The following is a 23,961-nucleotide window of genomic DNA, read 5'->3' on the forward strand; positions in this document are numbered from 1 at the left end:
AGACCAGACAACCAGACAGACACAGACAGACAGACACAGACAGACACAGACAGACAGAACAGACCACAGACAGACAGGACAGACACAGACAGACAGACACAGACAGAACACAGACAGACACAGACAGACAGACAGACAGACACAGACAGACACAGACAGACAGACACAGACAGACAGACAGACAGACACAGACAGACACAGACAACAGACAGACACAGACAGACAACACAGACAGACACAGACAGACACAGACAGACAGACACAGACAGACACAGACAGACACAAGACACAACACAGACAAAACACAGACAGACAAGACAAGACACAGACAGACAGACACAGACAGACACAGACAGACAGACACAGACAGACACAACAGACAGACAGACAGACACAGACAGACACAGACGAGACAGACAGACAGACACAGACAGACAGACAGACAGACAGACAGACAGAACAGACAGACAGACAGACAGACACAGACACACACAAGACAGACAGACACAGACAGAACAGACAGAACAGACAGACAGACACAGACAAGCACACAGACAACACAGACAAACAGACAGACAGACAGACAGACAACACAGACAGACAGACAACAGACAGACAGACAGACAGACAGACAGACCAGAGGACAGACAGACAGACAGACAGACAGACAGACAGACAGACACAGACAGACAGACAGACAACACAGACAGACACAGAAGCAGACACAGACAGACAGACAGACACAGACAGACAGACACAGACAGACAGACACAGAACACAGACACAGAACACAGACAGACAGACACAGACAGACACAGACAGACACAGACAGACGACAGACAGACAGACACAGACAGACAGACACAGACAGACAGACACAGACAGACACAGACAGACACAGACAGACAGACAGAAACACAGACAGACACAGACCAGACACAGACAGAACACAGACAGACGACACAGACAGACAGACAGACACAGACAGACACAGAAAGACAGACAGACACAGACAGACACACGACAGACCACAGGACAGACACAGAACCAGACAGACACCAGCACAGAACAGACACAGACAGACACAGACAGACGACAGCACAGACAGACACAGACAGACACACAGACAGACAGACACAGACAGACACAGAACAGACACAGACAGACACACAGACAGACACAACAGACAGACAGACAGACACAGACAGGCACAGACAGACACAGACAGACACAGACAGACACAAGACAGACAGACCAACAGACAGACCAGACAGAACACAGACAGAGACAGAAAGACAGACAGACACAGACAACACAGACAGACACAGACAGACACAACAGACACATACAGACAGACAGACACAGACACAGACACAGACAGACAGACACAGACAGACAGAACAGACACAACAGACAGACACAGACAGACAGACACAGACAAGACACAGCAGACAGACAACAGCAGACAGACACAGACAGACACAGACAGACACAGACAGACAGACAGACACAGACAGACAGACAGACAGACACAAGAGCAGACAGACACAGACAGACAGACAGACAGCAGACACAGCAACACAGACAACAGACAAGACACGGAGACAGACAGAGCACAGACAGACAGACACAGACAGACACACACGACAGACAGACACACAGACAGACAGACAGACACACAGACAGACAGACAGACCAGACAGACAGACAGACAGACGACAGACAGACGACAGACAGACAGACAGCAGAGACAGACACAGACAGACAGACACAGACAGGAACAGACAGACAGACACAGACAGACAGAACACAGACGACACAGACAGACAGGACACAGACAGACAGACACAGACAGACAGACACAGACAGACAGACACCAGACAGACAGACAACACGACAACAGACACAGACAGACACGACGACAGACAGACACAGACAGACAAGACACAGACAGACAGACAGACAGCAGACAACAGACACAGACAGACAGACACAGACGACAGACACAGACAGACAGACAGACACAGACATACAGACACAGACATACAGACACAGACAGACAGGACCACAGACAGACACAGGAGGCAGACACACAGACAGAACAGAACAGACAGAACAGACAGACAGACAGACAGACAGACGACAGAGCAGACAGACACACAGACGCGAACGAGACAGACACAGACGAGCAGAACAGACAGAGCACAGACAGAGGCAGACACAGACGACACAGGAGACAGACAGCACAGACAAGATCACAACAGACAGACACAGGGACAGGACGAGACAACAGACAGGCAGACTCACGACAGACATAGCACGAAGACAGGACACAGACAGGACAGACAGACATCAGACACAGACAGACACAGACAGACAGACAGACAACAGACAGACAACAGACAGACAGACACAGACAGACACAGACAGATACACAGACAGACACAGACAGACAGGACACAGACAGACAGACAGACACAGACAGACAGACACAGACAGACACAGACAGACCACATACAGCACAACAAGGACAACACAGAACTACGAGAGCGTAGAGACACCAGGGACGACAGACCCAAACTCACGGAACAGACACATAGCAGACATCACCGACACAGACAGACAGACACAACAGGACACAACAGACACAGACAGACACACAGACAGACAGACACAGGACAGACAGACACAGCAGACAGACACAGACAGACAGACAACAGGACAGACAGACAGACAGAACAAACAGACAGACACAGCCAGACAGACAGACAGACACAGACAGACAGACACAGACAGCAGACACACAGACAGACAGACAGACAGAACTACACACAGAGAAAGAGACAGACACACACACACACGCAGAGAAAGAGAACACACCACACACACACGCAGAAACAGAACACCCACACACACCACACGCAGAGAAAAGACAGGACACACACACACACACCAGCAGGAAAGACAGACACACACACAACACACACACCACACAGAGAGACACACACACACAGAGAGAGAGAGACAACTGAAGCGTAGATAGCTGAGCGTGGATAGCCATCCCCTACAACTGTGCTGTGAGGCTCGATCAGCCGATCAGATCAGTGTGACAGATGCATTACCATAGGTTAATGAGAATCCTAACACTGCTGCCTGTAGCGGCAATCAACTCTACTCTCACAAGATACTCTCTACTCTTTCTACACCCACCTCCATCAATCAGTGTCATGTGGTTGGAGTTGTACAGAAGAGATAGACACACACACTCCCTAACTGCGAGCGATCACATCACATTACAGTTTAAATTAACTTTTATGAAGTTTAAACACATCTAGGGTGTAATCTGAGCCACACAAATGAATCGACTTCTTTAGCGCTGGTGAGATAAGCAGGAATAACAACACCCAGCCGCTATGTCAATCCATCAGAAGCCACAGACTTATCCAGATAAAGTCAAATGTAAATCGTGCACGTGTGTCACTCTGTATGGGATCTATAGGAGAGGAGGAGTGTTCATTTGGACCTGGCTCCAAATCTCTTTCTCTGTCTCTYACCCTCTCTACAGTGTGAGGCTGGAAACAGCATGCTTTCACAGACTCATATTCCTGATGTTCCCTGATCTCTGGCAGGGCTGGAGCTGCACCATATTCATTTCGGGATGGGGAGGGTGTTGTGAGTCATTTTGAGCTCCGTGCTAGGTGATGGTGGGCTGCTGAGCAGGAAATTAGGCTTATGGAGCAGCCACTAATCTGGGACCCGAGACACGATGCCGCACTGCCTATCAGAGGAACAATTTAAACAGCTAATGGAATGAGACTGATCCCTCTCTCTGTTCCTCTCTCCATCCCTCTCTCTCTCTCTTTTTCTTTCACTCTATCTCTCCTCCCTCTTGCTCCCTCCTCAGACTCCTCTTCTCTCTCCCTCTCCTTCTCTCCCTGGTATGTGAGCTCAGACAGTGACTCAGAGCACATCTCTGTTACCTCCAGGCTTAAGGCAATCTAAATCTGGCAAGGGAGTGATTCTTGGACAACTAGAGTATATGTGTGTGTGTGTATGTTTGCATATGAGTGTGTGTGTTTGAGGCTAATGTGCTTCTGAGTGTGTGTATATGTGTTAGTGGTGCGCCACCCTCAGTTGCTAATAACCCATCAGCAACCGCCCGACTATATGTGATACATTTATACCCTGACGCCCGTATGTGATAAAGTGAAACTCTGATTCCCACACCCGGCCCTAACAACAAATATATGCTACACTCAGAGATGGCGCTACAATATTTTGACAGGGTGCAGGATATAGATGTTTCTGCTTCTTTTCTGTCATTATATGTTGCCCTARAAGACTAAATATACCCTTGCTCACCTGAATAATGCCATGCATTTTTGAATGCTTCACTCTAGTTGACATCGGTAAAGTTCTCTGTCAGCTCTGCTTCTTTCGCAGAGCCAAGATGTTTTAGGGACCGGGAATGCAATAACGAAAAGAAAACGGGAATGATGCTTTGTGCAAAATGTTCAAGTTACATCAGTTTGACTGGTTGTAAGGAAATAGCAAGCTGTAAAAACGAGCCAACATGTTTCTGATTTCAGTTTGGCTTGGATGCATATTTTATGTGTTTGAAATACTATCCGTTTTATTGACGGTGATAAAGAGAGTTAATATTAAGGCTTTGTGCGAGGTTATAGACCTACAGTCAAGTGTCCAGATTTCAGTTTCCATTTTACCCATCTGAACAGTAGGCTACAGTTCGCTTGACGTGCCATAGGCCTATTTGAAGTCCCTGTCTTGTGACTGTCGAATTTGAATAGCGCCTCATCATACATCACAATCATCACACGCAACATTCACTGCTATCATCCTCTTCTACCACTTCACTAAATCATTCCCAAACATTGCTTTTCTGTCTCTCCCTTCTCTCTATATTAAAATCTCAATTTCACAGCTTTTCTCTTATTGAATTAAACTCTGACACTAGCTAGGTTTCCATCCAATTGGCAACAGATTTTCATGCGAATATTATAAAATCCGCATAAAGAAACTATGCTAATTTTGTGTTGTTTCCATTCGACCATTTCATGCGGATGAATTACATTACGCATAAAAAAAGTCACGACCCGGCTGATGGAAACATGAAATGGTGGTACAATGTTATAAATGCCGACAGACAATTTGTTCATTGTTGGGACMTGGTAGGATCTTTTTTTGTCTGTAAAATAAATTATGTGAGAAATGGCGGTGGAAACTACGACTCAGGAAAGCATGCAGTTTATTAGGCTACTGATTAAATCAATGACGATGAATTCCACAGGGTGGCGAATGTGCAAGGTGATGAGCTTGATGCTCTTTTACAAAAATTATTGAGGGTCTTATTCTGGTGACATGATGATCGATGCTTCCCGAGTCGTAGTGGGAGGACCACACACCATATCATCGAGTGACTCCAAGATTTTATTTATTTACTTTATTTCACCTTTATTTAACCAGGTAGGCAAGTTGAGAACAAGTTCTCATTTACAATTGCGACCTGGCCAAGATAAAGCAAAGCAGTTCGACACATACAACAACACAGAGTTACACATGGAGGAAAACAAACATACAGTCAATAATAAAGTAGAAAAATAAGTCTATATACAATGTGAGCAAATGAGGTGAGATAAGGGAAGTAAAGGCAAAACAAATTAATAAAAGGCCATGGTGGCGAAGTAAATACAATATAGCAAGTAAAACACTGGAATGGTAGATTTGCAGTGGAAGAATGTGCAAAGTAGAAATAGAAATAATGGGGTGCAAAGGAGCAAAATAAATAAATGAATAAATACAGTAGGGGGAGAGGTAGTTGTTTGTGCTAAATTATAGATGGGCTATATACAGGTGCAGTAATCTGTGAGCTGCTCTGACAGCTGGTGCTTAAAGCTAGTGAGGGAGATAAGTTTTTCCAGTTTCAGAGATTTTTGTAGTTCATTCCAGTCATTGGCAGCAGAGAACTGGAAGGAGAGGCGGCCAAAGGAAGAATTGGTTTTGGGGGTGACCAGAGAGATATACCTGCTGGAGTTGCTACAGTGGGGTGCTGCTATGGTGACCAGCGAGCTGAGATAAGGGGGACTTTACCTAGCAGGGTCTTGTAGATGACCTGGAGCCAGTGGTTTGGCGACGAGTATGAAGCGAGGGCCAGCCAACGAGAGCGTACAGGTCGCAGTGGTGGGTAGTTTATGGGGCTTTGGTGACAAAACGGATGGCACTGTGATAGACTGCATCCAATTTATTGAGTAGGGTATTGGAGGCTATTTTGTAAATGACATCGCCGAAGTCGAGGATCGGTAGGATGGTCAGTTTTACAAGGGTATGTTTGGCAGCATGAGTGAAGGATTCTTTGTTGCGAAATAGGAAGCCAATTCTCGATTTAACTTTGGGTGAGATGTTTTGATGTGAGTCTGGAAGGAGAGTTTACAGTCTAACCAGACACCTAGGTATTTGTAGTTGTCCACATATTCTAAGTCAGAACCGTCCAGAGTAGTGATGTTGGACGGGCGGGCAGGTGCAGGCAACGATCGGTGTAGAGCATGCATTTAGTTTTACTTGTATTTAAGAGCAATGGGAGGCCACGGAAGGAGAGTTGTATGGCATTGAAGCTCGTCTGGAGGTTAGTTCACAGTGTCCAAAGAAGGGCCAGAAGTATACAGATGTGTCGTCTGCATAGAGGTGGATCAGAGACTCACCAGCAGCAAGTGCGATATCATTGATTGTATACAAGAAGAGAGTCGGTCCAAGAATCTCCTTTGGCACCCCCATAGAGACTGCCAGCGGCCCGGACAACAGGCCCCCGATTTGAGACACTGAACTCAGAGAAGTAGTTGGTGAACCAGGCGAGGCAATCATTTGAGAAACCAAGGCTATCGAGTCTGCCGATGAGGATGTGGTGATTGACAGAGTCGAAATCTGGCCAGGTCATATATACCTGCACAGTATTGTTTCTTATCGATGGCGGTAGGATATCGTTTAGGACCTTGAGCGTGCTGAGGTGCACCCATGACCAGCTCTGAAACCAGAGATTGCATAGCGGAGAAGGTATGGTGGGATTCGAAATGGTCGGTAATCTGTTTGTTGACTTGGCTTTCGAAGACCTTAGATAGACAGGGTAGGATAGATATAGGTCTGTAGCAGTTTGGGTCAAGAGTGTCCCCCCCTTTGAAGAGGGGGATGACCGCAGCTGCTTTCCAATCTTTGGGAATCTCAGACGACGCGAAAGAGAGGTTGAACAGGCTAGTAATAGGGGTTGCAACAATTTCGGCAGATAATTTTAGAAAGAAAGGATCCAGATTGTCTAGCCCGGCTGATTTGTAGGGGTCCAGATTTTGCAGCTCTTTCAGAACATCAGCTGACTGGATTTGGGAGAAGGAGAAATGGGGAAGGCTTGGGCGAGTTGCTGTGGGGGGTGCAGTGCTGTTGACCAGGGTAGGGGTAGCCAGGTGGAAAGCATGGCCAGCCGTAGAAAAAGGCTTATTGAAATTCTCAATTATAGTGGATTTATCGGTGGTGACAGTTTACTTCCATATCATGGTTATTATATCAATATTTGCACATAAAGGCATTTCCAAAACCATTAGTCACATAATGTATTATATCGACACGAAACGATCCCACCATGTCAAACAAAGAACTGATTTGCCTGCATCTATAAAATTGTACCCAAAACTTCCTGTAGTGATTTAAAAATATAAGTGGTCATACTTGTTCTGCGCGTTCCCAAAAGCATTTGGCCATTGGCRTGTAGGCTATTTGGTGCTTGTACAGTTAGGTCCTAAAGCTTAGGTTTACACACTAATGCCAGATTTAATGAAAGAAAAACCTCAATGTAGCCTGTAGATATAAATTGCACAAGAATGATACATTTTTTGATTTTTTTATGTATGGTCTTCTCTTTATTCAACCCGCCAGCCACCCACCTGCCATTCATCTACACAATATTTCATGACCCTCAAACCGCCCGCTCTGAACCGGGTTATGAGTCACCCTGTGCATCACTAGCGTGTGTGTGTGTTTGTATTAATGCTATTGTACTAGGCCATACTAGGTATTGCTATTGTAATGCTATTGTACTTGGCTACTTATGCTATATGAGTTCCACGCAATCATGGCTCTGTATAATACTATATGCTTCTTTAATTTTGTTCTGGAACTGGGGACTGTGAAAAGACCCCTGATCGTATGTAACTACGCAAACAATTTGGAATTTCCAACACAATGTGTCTTATAGAAACAATAAGCAATGCAGTCAGCCTTTCCTCAACTCTTAGCCAAAAGACACTGGCATGCATAGTATTGATATCAGCCCTCTGATTACAATGAAGAGCAAAACGTGCCGCTCTGTTCTGGGCCAGATGCAGCTTAACKAAGTCCTTCTTTGCAGCACTTGACAATACTCAGGATCTTTATCATGGACAGACCTCTCCCCATCTTTACAACCATTGAATCAATATGTTTTGACCATGAGTTTACAACCTAAAGTAATACCAAGTAATTTTGTCTCCTCAACTTGCTCAACAGCCACATCATTCATTGCCAGATTCAGCTGAGATCTAGAACTTAGGGAATTTTGTACCAAATACAATGCTCTGAGGTTTAGAGATGTTCAGGACCAGTTTATTACTGGCCACCCATTCCAAAACAGTGATTTCACTAGCTGTGGTTGCTGACACGTATAAAGTTGAGTCATCAGCATACATGGAGACAAGCTTTGTTTAATGCAGTAACAGGTCATTGGTAAAAATAGAAAACAGTACAGGGCCAAGAGAGCTGCCTTGCAGTACACTCCACTCCACTTTATGTTTAACATTAGAGAAGCTCCATTAAAGAAAACGCTCTGTGTTCTATTAGATAGATTTCTGTGCCATATCATGGATTCTGAGCTACASTAACAGTACATCTCCCACAATCTTATTATTATTACCATATTCTTTCAACCAATCATCGCTCATTTGTGACTCGTTTCAGAAAACTAGGTGTGTGTCACACATCATTACTTCACAGAAGGATTTGAACGTAAACATTTATTTTTGATCAAAATGCGTTGTTTTTTTAGCAAATGCCTTCTGAAATGTCTTCATGTGCCTTAATAACAAACCTGTATTCCATCCGTAAATACAAATAAAATTGTTAAATTACAAGCCTAGTTGGTGTAGCCACGGAAAAAGTTAGGAACCTTCCCACTAGCCATGATTGGCTGAGATAATGGGCGGGCTGGACATGCCCGGGAGATGAGATTGGATTGGTCTGCCATGTAGCATGCTTCTGTCTGTAACGTGAGCTGTTCAGTATGTGTGGATAGTCCTTTTTTTTGGAGGGGGGGGGGTCACAGCCGGACTCCTGGTCACGAGCGGTTGTGACACAGCCCAGGATCAAAACCGGGTCTGTAGTGACGCTTCAGTCATAGTGCCTTAGACCGCTGCACCACTCGAGAGGCCTTGTTAGTCCTTTCTACCGCGTTGTTTTTGAAAGATATAACGTTAGTCGAGGACTACAAAAGTTTTGCGACTTTTCTCAACAACATTGATGCCCTGAATTTAGCAGGTGCTATCGACAGATCAGTTGGAAAAAGTGATGGGCTACTTTCTGCACACGCCACAGTAAGTGTGAACCAGAGTGACTTAACAGACTGCTGGCCAAACAAAACAGAGTTAAACACACTGTAGCTACAAACAAAACAGAGTTAAGTGGTTCCAGTCTGCCTTGAAGCGTACATCCATGTATGCGGATAAGAGTCTTGCTACAATTTCAGTTATAGTTTCAAATTTTGTCAGATAATTGTTTTTATTGCAAGTTAAAGTGTACTGTTAGTTAGCTAGAGAATGTTAGCTTGCTGGCTCGCTTGTGGTAATATTACTACAAACTTGTAGTAATATTACTTGAATCAGAAATCTATTTGCATTGCTAGTTGTAGCCTAATGTTAGCTAGCTAACATTGAACCTAGTTTGTTAGCTTTAGCTAGCTGCAAATTCATACTACAGCTATGACAATGTTTGTACTGGTAGCAATATGAGTTGGGATTATGCTAGCTACTTGTCTAAACAAAAGACTCCGCTTCGGCTTATTACATTATTACATGACCTATAMAATTAGCCAGGTGTGTCTGGGGGTGATTAAGGCCATCTATTGTATTTCATGAACATGTGTACATGTCTAGACAATAGTAACCCGTCCACTTAGCTAGATGTGGGTGAGGAGTGGTTATAGCATTTCCTTCACGTGACCCATCAATTTAGACAAGTGTGTCGGGTAAGAGTCATCCATAATTATAAAATATATTTATCTGGACACATTCTGTTTTTGATAGTGCTACTATGCATGATTACGATGTCTCACTGTTCATGTTGGCATTTCCTGTCTAGGTTTACAGCCACCGTGCCAAACATAATTGTCAACATCAAATGTTTTTGTGACGATTAAGCCATCTGATTCAATGAAAGATGGAGTTGAATGTGTCTTTCTGCCCATAATTTMATTTAAAGTACTCGAAAGTCCCCCCCCCCCCCATCATTCTGTATATCATTGATCTTGGCTTCAATATACTCAGGCCAACAGGTGGAGGTGGTGGGGTGCCACCGGTGACCACTGTAGCGTGAGGGGGGGGCCAGCCTGAGGATGACCACTATAGTGAGCACTGTAGTAAGGGACGCTGCTGTGGGAGTGGAAGTGTGTGTGTGTGTGTGAGAGAGAGAAAGAGGGGCAGTAGGCAGCAGCACTAACCCTATACCTACATCCGGGTTGGATTATCACCCACAGCCATGGGACCGGCGGCCAGAAGTGAGTGAATGTCAGACATGTTCAATCAGCCAGTCAGTTGTGACAGTGGTAATGTAGTCCTGGGGTGCAGGCTTGGTGGGTCCATAATTTGCATTCCCAGCACTGCACCCAGACCTCCTTAGGCTTGTTACAACTAACCCTGACCCTTGCAGCCATTGGCTAGATTCAATTTTAGCTACATGTTAAAACTTTAGCATTGCTAACTTACATCAAATATATCTACACACTGGTTATAAACGTGATATAACCTGCTACATTCACACCTCTACCATAGCAGTGTTCCCACATGCTCAAAAGAGTAGATTATACACTGTTCATAGGCTTCTAGCCTTCACCACTCTATAACCTTCCCATTATCTCATGCTCTGTCTGAAGGATCGTTTAGAGCCAATACCTGTGTCCCACCTCCTGGCCCTAGTAACAGAAACAGAGGAGAGGAGACCTTCCTTCTTCCTCCGAGTGTGTATGTGAGTGTTGTGCTGAGAGTGGGCTCGTGGCCATGGCCGAGTGCTGCTGAATCCATCCAGAACCCCTCAGACACACACATACACACAAACCAGACACGAGACTAAGCAGAGCTCCATCAAAAAGACAAATGAAAGAGCAACACAAAACAGAGAACAAAATAACACAAAACAAAATAAAAAACTGTCAGCATTTCTCATTCTGTTTTCTCCCTCAAGGCTCTTGCTTTAAAGAAGGAGCAGGGTCTTTATCATTGACACAGATTACATCAGTAAGAAGTCCTTTGAAACATTGTTGAGTGATGAATGAGATCCTAATAGCCTACTTCAGTCAGTTCAATCATGGGTTAACACCTACCATATGCAGGTTCTCATAGTGAACAGGGTGGGCACAGGTTGAAGATGAGGGCACCTGCATATGTTCCAACAAAGAGAGCTGTATATCTGCACACCTTACAAATAGGCTACAGGCATACCCTCTGCTAGGTTTCAAATGAATGCAAGTTATGATCTATGGTCTATTCTGATACTGTACATGGGAAACAATTAAACAAAGCAAACCAGGATCCTCCCTCTGATTTTTTCCTGTACTCTTGCTCCACCAGGGCCAGTATCCACAACACGTTTCCGAGTAGCAGTGCTGATCTAGGATCAGACTACTCCGTCCGTGTAATCTTAATCCATTATTATCTAATAGACAAAACTGATCCTAGATCAGCATTTATACTCTCAGACGCTTTATGAATATAGGCCGAGGCTTTCAACATTACTCTCTGCTCAGCTGGGGCAGACAGACATTAACTGTGTGCCTATGCTGCTCTCTTCTGGCTGTGTTCAGTATTGCAGCTGTCTGATCCTGCCTTGGCCACATTTCAGATCCCTTGACTTTTTCCACATTTTGTTATGTTGTAGCCTTATTCTAAAATGGATTAAATAAATAAAATTCCTCAGCAATCTACACACAATACCTCACAATGACAAAGCAAAAAAGGTTTAGAAATGTTTGCAAATATATAACAAATCAGACCCTTTGCTATGATTTAGAAATCAGACCCTTTGCTATGAGACTCAAAATTGAGCTCAGGTGCATCCTGTTTCCATTGATCAGAGCAAAAACCAAGCCATGGGGTCGAAGGAAATGTCCTCAGTGCTCCGAGACAGGATTGTGTCGAGGCACAGATCTGGGGAAGGGTAGCAAAATATTTCTGCAGAATTGAAGGTCCCCAAGAACACAGTGGCATCCATCATTCTTAAATGGAAGTTTGGAACCACCAAGACTCTTCCTAGAGCTGGCCGCCCGGCCAAACTGAGCAATTGAGGAGAAGGGCCTTGGTCAGGGAGGTGACCAAAAGCTTTAGAGTTATTCTGTGGAGATGGGAGAACCTTCCAGAAGGACAACCATCTCTGCAGCACTCCACCAATCAGGCCTTTATGGTAGAGTGGCCAGACGGAAGCCACTCCTCAATAAAAAGTACATGACAGCCCGCTTGGAGTTTGCCAAAAGGCACCCAAAGACTCTCAGACCATGAGAAACAATATTCTTTGGTCTGATGAAACCAAGATGGAACTCTTTGGCCTGTATGCCAAGCGCCACATCTGGAAGAAATCTGGTACCATCTCTACGGTGAAGCATGGTGGTAGCAGCATCATGCTGTGGGGATGTTTTCAAAGGCAGGGACTGGGAGACTAGTCAGGATCGAGGCAAAGATGAACAGAGCAAAGTACAGTGATCCTTGATGAAAACCTTCTCCAGAGCGCTCAAACCCTCAAAGTGGGGCAAAGGTTCACCTTCCAACAGGAAAACGACACTAAGCACACAGCAAAGACAATGCAGGTGTGGCTTCGGGACAAGTCTCTGAATGTCCTTGAGTGGCTCAGCCAGAGCCCGGACTTGAACCCAACCGAGAAGAATGGGAGAAACTTCCCATAAACAGATGTGCCAAGCTTGTAGCGTCATACCCAAGAAGACTCGATGCTGTAATGGCTACCAAAGGTGCTTCAACAAAGTGCTGAGTAAAGGGTCTGAATACTTATGTCAATGTGATATTTCCTTGTTTTATTTTGAAAGAATTAGCAAATATTTCTAAACAYCTGTTTTTGCTTTGTCATTATAGGGCATTGTGTGTAGATTGATGATACATTTTGTTTTCTAATACATTTTAGAATAAGGCTGTAAGATAACAACATGTGGTAAATCTCAAGGGGTCTGAATACTTTACGAAAGCACTGTAAAACTGCAGATTGTGAGTCTTCTTCCTATATCAACAAGACAGTCCACAAAAAATAAAAAATAAAACTCACAAATACAGTATAAATCCTTGTTTTTATAGTTTCTTAAAAATATATAATACTGCTCATGGTTTGTGATGGATTCAGTTTATTAACAATTCTTGATACTGAATAAAAAATCCCAATAGTTTTCCTTTTCAACATGGCTTCTAACTCCAGGAACACCCTTACATGTAACATACAACAAATACATGACTTTAGAATGTTTCTATTTAGTCAAATAGAAACTTTCAAAACAAAATATAAGTTCAATTATAAAAGTCTAAGTTTGGCAGTACAAAGAGGACTTCACAGGGATTTTCATAAAAACTCTCCTCTTCGTGTCGAAAACAGCCAACTTAATACAATAATAATACATCTGTTTTTGAATGTGTAGTTATATAAGTAATGCTGAAATGAGAAATGTAGCAACCTCTTAAAGGGCTGACAGTCATGGTGGTGGAATTCTTGGGCTGAAGACCAGAGACCTAAGGGAACCAACAGTTTCACCAACAGTCTCATTCTGACTACAATAGCTACATAAAGTCAGGACCCAATTTCTMTGCCTATTCCACAGGAAATAGTGCYGATAATAGCAGTGATGCTACTACATCACCCAGCCAGACTCTGTAGTTAATAAGAGACAATGTCTGCATGCCAAATGGTGCCCYTTTTCCTATAAAGTATACCACTTTTGAYCAGGGCTCATAKGGGATACATAGGGCTTTGGTCAAAAGTAGAGTGCACTATATAGGGAATCGGTTGCAATTTGGGGCGCACACAATAAGAGTGGAAACAAAGAATAGCATTCTGAAAATAAAACAAAAACAGAGCAGGCGGGCTGAGGTGATCGCTTTCTTTCCAATATAAAATGCTGACCAAGCTCAGAGTGACTCAAACCATCACTCATTTGTCCGTTACTAAAGTCATATGAACAATTGCTTTTAAAAAACCCATGAAAAAAATGACAAAGAAATTAGGAAAATAAAATAATAAAAGAAAGTAAAACACAAGCATAATATATCATACACACATATACACTGAGTRTACAAAACATTAGGAACACCTGCTCTAAATCCACTTGAATCAGTGTAGATGAAGGCGAGGAGGAGACAGTTTAAAGAATAATTTTTAAGCCTTGAGACCAATTGARACATGGATTGTGTATGTGTGCTATTCAGAGGGTGAATGGGCAAGACAAAAGATTTGCCTTTGAACGGGGTATGRTAGTAGGTGTCAGGGGCACCGATTTAAGTGTGTCAAAAACTGCAACGCTGCTGGGTTTTTCATGCTCAACAGTTTCGTGTGTGTACCAAGAATGGTCCATAACCCAAAGGACATCGAGCCAACTTGACACAACTGTGGAAAGCATTGGAGTCAACATGGGCCAGCATCCTTGTGGAATGCTTTCGACACCTTGCAGAGTCCATGCCCCGACGAATTGAGACTTGTTCTGAGGGCAAAAAAGGTGTGCAACTCAATATTAGGAAGGTGTTCCTAAGGTTTTGCACACTCTGTGTATAATATACTTCATGAAATCTATGAATTCATCTTGGTAGCTACTCGTTTTCCCGGAGACCAGTCAGACCAGACACACCCGTAAGAAAGAGGGAGGGCAGATGAAGGCAGGAGATACTAAGGCCTCCGTGGAGAGACAGATGAAAGAGTGGAGTAAAAAGTMAAACCCACCCCAGCACCACAAATAGCAGCTGTGGGATACCCCTCCTGCAGTACCCCCTCCACAGTGTTCCATAGTGTTGCATCTCAAGCTCCTTCCCAAAGCCCATCTTCAGAAAGTAGGAGTGCTGATCTACTATCASTTGCCTTTTAGATAATAATGAATAGACAAGGAACGGAAAGGGGATACCTGATCCTAGATCAGCACAGGTCCAGGTCCTCTCTCTGTCTCACTGATCAACAGCTCACAAAAAGTCACTAAAGTGCTCTCACAAACAAAGCTAGCTTGCTAACTAATTACGTAACAACCCCGATTAAGCGCTTCAGGAAGAGACAGAAAATAACAGATGAGAACTGAGGAACATCCTGGGTTCACATGGGTGTTTGTTCACACTCACTCCATCAGATACGTTATATCCCACCGTTGAATTCATTAATACCTAAAGATGAGTGTCTTCTAAAACCAAGTCATTTGATGAAAGATAAGGCAAAATGTGTGTGTCCAAAAAGATACAGGTCCATACGTTGTGCTTGATTGAGAGGGCGTGTGTGTGTGTGTGTCCGGACACTGTGTCTGTGTTTCACTGTCAGAGTGTGTGGCTGCGTGTCTGTGTTTCACTGTCAGAGTGTGTGTCTGCATGTCTGTGCTTCTATGCTGTGTGTGGTGTATAGCTTTTCCTGTCTTCAGGTCTTCATAGTCAGTACTTGGGTACTTTGGTGTAGTCCTCCTGGACAACACTTTTACACAGGCACATAGACAGGATCATTCCCAGAAGCTGGAGGACCAAACAACTGGGTTAGTTATGCTAAAAGCACGCACGCACGCACTCACACGCACACGTGTGCCCAAAAGCACCAATGCATGCAAACACCGATAGACAGACACGTGCACGCACACACACACGGCAAGCACACACACAAGCATGAAAACCAAAACTAGCATACGCAAAGACAACCACACCAGGCGCAGAAACMGGGTGGGGCACAGTAGACCTCCTATTATTAATCTTGAAGGTGCAGGATGCATACACATTCATACCTCACATGATGAGGGACTGTGTGTGGGCATGTATGTAATGTGTGTGTGAGGGCCTGTGTGTGTGTGCGGTACCTCAATGACTGCCACTCCAACACAGATTCCAAGAATAACTCCACAGTTCTCCAACAGCCAGCCCTCCACACTATGCATGCAGCCCTGTAGAGAGAGGGGGGAGGGAGAGAGAGAGAGAGACAGACAGATTTATAATTTTAGAAAACCTTTAATGGCACAATCCAGGTAATGTACATACCGTACACAGTGGYGACCCGTCATTCAGGGCAGCTTTGAGCCCCACATTTTTTGCCCAAAAAATAAATGAAAGGGGTTGCAGTCTGCTGTGAAGCATTCATCCATGTATACGGGTAAGAGTCTAGCTACAGATTCAGATATTATATACATACAGTGAAGTCGTACATACACTTAGTTGGAGTCATTAGAACTCGTTTTTCAACCAAACCACAAATTTCTTGCTAACAAACATATAGTTCTTGCTAACAAACTACTAACAAACTAGATTATTTCACTTATAATTCACTGTACCACAATTCCAGTGGGTCAGAAGATAACATACACTAAGTTGACTTGCCTTTAAACAGCTGGACAATTCCAGAAAATATATCCTGGCTTTAGAAGCTTCTGATAGGCTAATTGTCATCATTTGAGTCAATTGGAGGTGTACCTGTGGATGTATTTCAAGGCCTACCTTTCAACTCAGTGCCTCTTTGCTTGACATCATGGAAAATCAAAAGAAATCCTTGGAGCAATTTCCAAATGCCTGAAAGGTACCACGTTCATCTGTACAACAAATAGTACGCAAGTATAAACACCATGGGACCACGCAGCCGTCATATCGCTCAGGACGGAGACTCGTTCTGTCCCTAGAATGAACGTACTTTGGTGCAAAAAGTGCAAATCAATCCCAGAACAACAGCAAAAGGACCTTGTGAAGATGCTGGAGGAAACAGGTACAAAAGTATCTATATCCACATTAAAACGAAGTCCTATATCGACATAACCTGAAAGGCCGCTCAGCAAGGAAAAGCCACTGCTCTAAAACCACCCAAAAAAGCCAGACTACGGTTTGCAACTGCACATGGGGACAAAGATTGTACTTTTTGGAGAATGTCATCTGGTCTGATGAAATTGAAATAGAAACTGTTTGCAATAATGACCATCGTTATGTTGGAGGAAAAAGGGGGAGGCTTATTAGCCGAAGAACACCATCCCAACCGTAAAGCACGGGGGTGCAGCATCATGTTGTGGGGGTGCTTTGCTGCAGGAGGGGGGGGGGGGATTATGTGATATATTGAAGCAACATCTCAAGACATCAGTCAGGAAGTTAAAGCTTGGTTGCAAATGTCATCCACATAGACAATGACCCCAAGCAGACTTCCAAAGTTGTTGCAAATTGCTTAAGGACAACAAAGGCAAGGTATTGGAGTGGCCATCACAAAGCCCTGACCTCCATTCTATAGAAAATTTGGCAGAACTGAAAAAGTTGTACAAGGAGCCTACAAACCTGACTCATTACACCAGCTCTGTCAGGAGGAATGGGCCAAAATTCACCCAACTTATTGTGGGAAGCTTGTGGAAGGCTACCCAAAATGTTTGACCCAAGCTCTCCATGCTCTGGACACTACGCTGACAGACACAGCAAACCTTTTTGCCACAGCTCGCATTGATGTGCCATCCTGGATAACTGCACTACCTGAGCCACTTGTGTGGGTTGTAGACTCCGTCTCATGCTACCACTAGAGTGAGAGCACCGCCAGCATTCAAAAAGTGACCAAAACATCAGCCAGAAGCATAGGAACTGAGAAGTGTCTGTGTCACCACCTGCAGAATCACTCCTTTTTTGGGTGTCTTGCTAATGCCTATAATTTCCACCTTTTGTCTATCCATTTGCCACAACAGCATGTGACATTTATTGTCAATCAGCTTCCTAAGTGGACAGTTTGATTTCACAGAAAGTTGATTGACTTGGAGTTACATTGTGTTGTTTAAGTGTCCCTTTATTTTTTTGAGCAGTGTATTTGGGTAAGTGTCTGTTAAACTTCCGACTTCAACTGTACATACTCTACCGATCAAAAGTTGGGTCACTTAAAATGTCCATGTTTTTTTTTGTCCATTAAAATAACATCAAATTGATCAGAAATACAGTGTAGACATTGTTAATGTTGTAAATGACTATTTTAGCTGGAAACGGCAGATATTTTATGGAATGTACTGTACATAGGCGTACAGATGCCCATTATCATCAACCATCACTCCTGTGTTCCAATGGCACGTTTTGTTAGCTAATCCAAGTTTATCATTTTAAAAGCTAATTGATCATTAGAAAACCCTTTTGCAATTATGTTAGCACAGCTGAAAACTGTTGTTGAGTTAAAGAAGCAATAATATGTCCTTTCTCAGACTAGTTGAGTATCTGAGGCATCAGCATTTGATTCGTGGGTTCGATTACAGCTCGAAATGGCCAGAAACAAAGACCTTTCTTCTGAAACTCTCAGTCTATTCTTGTTCTGAGAAATGAAGGCTATTCCATGCGAGAAATTGCCAAGACACTGAAGATCTCGTACATCGCTGTGTAGCTACTCCCTTCACAGAACAGCGCAAACTGTCTCTAACCAGAATAGAAAGAGGAGTGGGAGGCCCCGGTGCACAACTGAGCAAGAGGACAAGTACATTAGAGTGTCTAGTTTTAGAGAGAGACGCCTCACAAGTCCTCAACTGGCAGCTTCATTAAATAGTACCCACAAATCACCAGTCTCAACGTCAACAGTGAAGAGGCGACTCCGGGATGCTGGCCTTCTACCAAGTTCCTCTGTCCAGTGTCTGTGTTATTTTGCCCATCTTAATCTTTTATTTTTATTGACCAGTCTGAGACATGCTTTTCTTTCAACTTTGCCTAGAAGGCCAGCATCCCGAGTCTCTTCAGAATTCTCCTGAAGAGAGAGAGAGATTGAGAGAAATAGAAGGGGAGAAAAAATAATACAGGAGAGAGAGAGAGAGAGGTGTGCAGGGAGAGAGAGTGTGCAGAAAGAGGTATGAATAAAGGATGATCAAAACGGGTCAGAACACAGAGTGCTCTCCAAACACCACTGTTGTCTTTGGACGAGGCTCAGTGCAGCATGCATACCGGTGTGTGTGTGTGTATGGTGTGTGTGTGTTGTGTTTGGCAGACCTGTAGAGCGGTAGAATAACAACCAGAGGCTGCTGGAAAGAGAGAACATAAAAAGGATCCCTCTATAATAACAGTCCAACAGCCTTACGGGAAAAACATAGAAACATTCATTGGCCCTCTGCTGTGTGTGTGCTCTTGCTGTGTGTGTCTCTGCTGTGTGAATAGAGACTCAACACAAACAACAGGGATTGCTGCTGTCAACATACAGTAGCAGGGTGATTAATACTACTGTGTAGCCTGCCTTACTGAATTACCATCTGGGACATGACTAGGTTGCTGTCGGATGGTCAGGTGGAGTCTGATTAGATTCATATAGGAATACAACTTTGTAATGAGATGAGACAGACCTTTGCTAAAAATACATTTTCTGTTCAAATTAAATATTAACAGATAAGTTTAGCTACGGTTTTGCCCTAATGAACAAGAGCCTGGGTGTGGCTCAAATACAGGCAGGTCAGCAGACAGGTGTTCAAAGAGCCCAGCCTCCTTGACATCTGTCCCTCTCCCTCCCTCCATACTACTTCGTATACAGGAAGGTCAGCAGACAGGTGTTCACAAAGCCCAGTCTCCTTGACATCTGTCCCTCTCCCTCCCTCCATACTACTTCGTATACAGGAAGGTCAGCAAGACAGGTGTTCACAGAGCCCAGTCTCCTTGACATCTGTCCCTCTCCCTCCCTCCATACTACTTCGTATACAGGCAGGTCAACAGACAGGTGTTCACAGAGCCCAGTCTCCTTGACATCTGTCCCTCTCCCTCCCTCCATACTATTTTGTATACAGGAAGGTCAGCAGACAGGTGTCACAGAGCCCAGTCTCCTTGACATCTGTCCCTCTCCCTCCCTCCATACTTTTTCGTATACAGGAAGTCAGCAGACAGGTGTTCACAGAGCCCAGTCTCCTTGACATCTGTCCCTCTCCCTCCCTCCATACTTTTTCGTATACAGGAAGATCAGCAGACAGGTGTTCACAGAGCCCCGTCTCCTTGACATCTGTCCCCCTCCCGCCCTCCATACCGTTTCGTAGACTGGCAGATCGGTAGAGCATGGTCTAATGTCAGTCCCCCCTCTCCCATCCTCTCTCTTTAGCTCTGATCCCTTCCCCCTCTCCCTCTCTCCAACATACCATTTTTGTAGACAGGCAGGTCAGTAGACAGGTGTTCACACAGCCTACTCCTTGACATCTGTCGCCCCCTCTCTCTAWCTCCCCCCTTCAACATACCGTTTCGTAGACCGGCAGGTCGTTGGACAAGTGTTCACAGAGCCCTGTCTCCCTGACGTCTGTCCCGGGCAGGGTTTCGTTCCGACAGGAGCAGGGGTACATGGAGACAGAACTGTTCCTGATCCATACATTCTCCGACCAGTTGCCTGGGCCAGTCCAACCACAGCACTTCATCTGGAAGGCGGGAGGGGGGGGTGGAGGCAGGAAGGGAAGTGGGAAGAGGATGGGGGAGAGAGAGGGGGGATTGGCAGAAAGAAAGAAAGAACAAAAGAAAGAGAAATAGGGAGAGAAAGCATGATTCATATGTACCAGTTAAATTCTTTGCTGAAACAGACAGTGTTCAAACAGCAAAAGAAACCCAACACTCCTTGCCTGATGCTCGCATGGACATTATGGGGTGATAAGCTTGGCAGGAGAGCCAGATATGCAAGAATGAACAGGGGAGGGGGATGTTAAAGTGGAAACCTTTTGAATAAGTAGCGCCGTGAGAGTGCTTGTGCTTTTGAAAGCACAGTATCACATTCAGTTGACAACTGAACTATACTGAACAAAAATATAAACGCAAATGAAACAATTTCAGAGATGTTGCTGACTTACAGTTCATATAAGGAAATCAGTCAATTTAAATACATTCATTAGGCACTAATCTATGGATTTCACATGACTGGGCAGGGGTGCAGCCATTGGTGGGCCTGGGAGACAGGCCCATACAATCATAATTTTTCATCACAGAGTTTTCATCACAAAAGGGGTGTATTTCAGACAGAAATACTCCTCCGCACCCCCTCTGACGATCCCGCAGGTGAAGAAGCCGGATGTGGACGTCCTGGGTTGGCGTGGTTACACGTGGTCTGCGATTGTGATGCAAATTCTCTAAAACAACGTTGAATGCGGCTTATGGTAGAGAAATTAACATTCAATTCTCTGGCAAGTGCTCTGGTGGACATTCCTGCAGTCAGCATGCCAAATGCTTGTTCCCTCAAAACTTGAGACATCTGTGGCATTGTGTTGTTTGACAAAACTGCACATTTTAGAGTGGCCTTTTATTGTCCCAAGCACAAGGTGCACATGTTTAACCTCACTAGGGTAGGGGGTACTATTTTCACCTCCGGATGAAAAGCGTGCCCAAAGTAAACTGCCTGCTACTCAGGCCCAGAAGTTAGGATATGCATATAATTAGTATATTTGGATAGAAAACACTCCAAAGTTTCTAAAACTGTTAAAATAATGTCTGTGAGTATAACAGAACTGAAATGGCAGGTGAAAACCTGAGGAAAATCCATCCAGGAAGTGCCATTATTTTGAAATGGCTGTTTTCCCAATGAAAGCCTATCCACCATTTAAAGGGATAGGACCCAGATTCCGTTCCCTATGGCTTCCACTAGCTGTGAACAGTCTTTAGACATTGTTTCMGGCTTTTATTCTGAAAAATGAGGGAGAATGACAACTTTGAGTCAGTGGATAGTGGGATGTCCCCAGAGCTGTTTCCTGCGCACGACCGAGAGCGCGCCTTTCTTGTTTTTCTTTTATATTGACGATGCTATTGTCCTGTTGAAATATTATCGATTATTTAGGCTAAGAACAACATGAGGATTGATTATAAACATCGTTTGACATGTTTCTACGAACTTTACGGATACTATTTGGGATTTGCCTCTTGTGACTGCATTTGAGCCATTGTATTATTGAACAAAACGCGCCAACAAAATGGAGGTTTTTGGATATAAAGAGGGACTTTATCGAACAAAACTAACATTTATTGTGTAACTGGGAGTCTTGTGAGTGCAACCATACGAAGATCAAAGGTAAGTGATTAATTTTATTGCTATTTCTCACTTTCGTGACTAATCTACTTGGCTGGTAACTGTATGTAATGTTTTGTATGCTGAGCGCTGTCCTCAGATAATCGCATGGTGTGCTTTCACCGAAAAGCCTTTTTGAAATCTGACACTTGTGATTTCATGAAAGTTAAATATTTATAGTAATTTAATTTGAATTTGGCGCTCTGCAATTTCACTGGATGTTGGCCAGGTKGGACGCTACCGTCCCACACCCCCTAGAGAGGTTAATGATCATGCTGTTTAATCAGCTTCAGGTGGATGCATTATATTGACAAAGGAGAAATGCTCACTAACAGGGATGTAAACAAATTTGTGCACAACATTTGAGAGAAATAAGCTTTTTCTGCGCATGGATTTCTGGGATCAGTTATTCAGCTCATGAAACATGGGACCAGCACTTTACATGTTGCGTTTCTATGTTGTGTTCAGTGTAAACATCAACGTTGATAAAGTGGTAACTAAGGCAGGTCCAGTTACTCACCGTCCTCTGTACATAATCCCAGGTGTGTTCTGTGGTCCTGTTCTGACCAGTGTAGTTGACCAACATCCCCTTGATGATGTTGGACATCTCATGCTTCAGCTGCATAGGGAGACAAAGGAAATAATACATGCATGAGCTAATTTAACTTTCAAAGTTAGGACAAGAAACGGTACTAATATTATCTAGGCATGATGCACTAATATTATGAGACTTGAATATAGCAGAGCATGGGTAATAATACACACATAAACAGCACAATGTCATGTTTCAATTGCCTTTCTATTTACAAATAATGACAACAAGCTATACACTAAGTGTACAAAACATTAGGAACACCTGCTCTTTTCATGGAATAGACTGACCAGGTGAATCCAGGTGAAAGCTATGATCCCTTATTGATGTCACTTGTTTACTCCACTTCAATCAGTGTAGATGACAGGGAAGGGACAGGTTAAAGAAGTATTTTTGAGCCTTGAGACATTTGAGACATGGATTGTGTTTGTGTGCCATTGAGAGTGAATTGGCAAGACAAAAGATTGAAGTGCCTTTGAACGAGGAATRGTATTCGGTGCCAGGCTGGGTTTTTCACGCTCAACAGTTTCCCGCGTGTATCCAGAATGGTGCACCACCGAAAGGACATCCAGCCAACTTGACACGACAGTGGGAAGCATTGGAATCAACATGGGCCAGCATACCTGTGGAATGATTTCGACACCTTGTAGAGTCCATGCCCCGACTAATTTAGGCTGTTCTGAGGGCAAAAGGGGGTGCAACTCAATATTAGGAAGGTGTTCCTAATGTTTTGTACACTCAGTGTATATTACAGGGCCACATGGTAAGGAGGCAGGGGAGTTGTGCCTAGCCTACATGCCTAATAGGGGAGGAGAGGTGAGGGAGCCCAACCCTGTTCTGGGAAAGTGTACCACCCTGCCCTGGCCTGTGGTAAACCCTAAACACAGAGAGCAAGCATTCACACACACACATGC

At 44.0% G+C, this 23,961-nt stretch overlaps 1 protein-coding gene across 1 annotated transcript in view; it reads right to left on the reverse strand.

Annotated features, from left to right (window-relative positions):
- Positions 1-13,625: 13,625 nt before the first annotated feature.
- The window catches only part of cd82b (CD82 molecule b), a 64,292-nt gene continuing 53,956 nt past the window's right edge, over positions 13,626-23,961 (reverse strand). Inside the window, exons 6-9 of the mRNA XM_023972124.2 lie at positions 22,976-23,074; positions 20,654-20,827; positions 16,322-16,405; positions 13,626-15,986 (exon numbers count right to left, since the gene is read on the reverse strand). Coding sequence (XP_023827892.1) covers positions 15,909-15,986; positions 16,322-16,405; positions 20,654-20,827; positions 22,976-23,074 — 435 coding nt within the window. The 3' untranslated portion in view covers positions 13,626-15,908. The remainder of the gene's footprint in view (positions 15,987-16,321; positions 16,406-20,653; positions 20,828-22,975; positions 23,075-23,961) is intronic.

This window comes from Salvelinus sp. IW2-2015, linkage group LG26 (genome assembly GCF_002910315.2).
Source record: "Salvelinus sp. IW2-2015 linkage group LG26, ASM291031v2, whole genome shotgun sequence".
Lineage (NCBI taxonomy): Eukaryota > Metazoa > Chordata > Actinopteri > Salmoniformes > Salmonidae > Salvelinus > Salvelinus sp. IW2-2015.